Genomic DNA, 550 nt, shown 5'->3' with positions numbered 1-550 from the left:
TTGCTCTTCTTCCCCTGCAGAGTCATCCAGCCGAAGGCCGTGCAGCCTGCCGGGAGGGGAGCAGCGGTTGGACACCAAACGGGACCGGGCTCGGGGGGTCACCCCGCTACCCAGTGAACCCATTCCCCCCCGGCTCACCGTGCATGCCGGCAAAGTGTGCCTCGCCAAGGACAGCAGCTATCCAGAGCTCCTGGGAATCCACGTCTGCGCCCACCAGCGAGTAGCCGGGCGGCACCTGGACCATGGCTTTCAGCTCGCTGCCCACCCGGTCAGCCTGCGGGACACGACGCCCAGCTCAGCACAAGCCCTGCACCTCCCCTTCACCCTCAGCAGCACAGGAACAGCCTTCCTCCCGCAGCTGCGGCGTGCCAGCATGGCGCTCCCCATGCCCCTAAACTTTGCTCTGAAAGTCAAAACCAGGTTTAAAGCACATGTGGGGCATCACCCACTTGGTTACTTCCCCCAGGCTCTTCCAGCATGGAAGAAGGGGAGCTTGGGGAAGGAGAGAAACCAGTGCTTCAGTGTTTTCTTTTCCTTTCACCAAATTTTG

The 550-nt window shown here is 61.6% G+C and overlaps 1 protein-coding gene across 1 annotated transcript in view; it reads right to left on the bottom strand.

Annotated features, from left to right (window-relative positions):
- The window catches only part of POLG (polymerase (DNA directed), gamma), a gene marked incomplete at its 5' end in the record, with an annotated part of 9,848 nt that overhangs the window by 3,848 nt on the left and 5,450 nt on the right, over positions 1 to 550 (bottom strand). Inside the window, 2 exons of the mRNA XM_009574313.1 lie at positions 5 to 46; positions 139 to 274. Of these exons, the coding sequence (XP_009572608.1) occupies positions 5 to 46; positions 139 to 274 (178 nt within the window). The remainder of the gene's footprint in view (positions 1 to 4; positions 47 to 138; positions 275 to 550) is intronic.

Source organism: Fulmarus glacialis, unplaced genomic scaffold (genome assembly GCF_000690835.1).
Source record: "Fulmarus glacialis isolate BGI_N327 unplaced genomic scaffold, ASM69083v1 scaffold18053, whole genome shotgun sequence".
Classification (NCBI taxonomy): Eukaryota; Metazoa; Chordata; class Aves; order Procellariiformes; family Procellariidae; genus Fulmarus; species Fulmarus glacialis.
The sequence above is the reverse complement of the archived record's forward strand: the minus strand, read 5'-3'. Positions and strand labels throughout refer to the sequence as shown.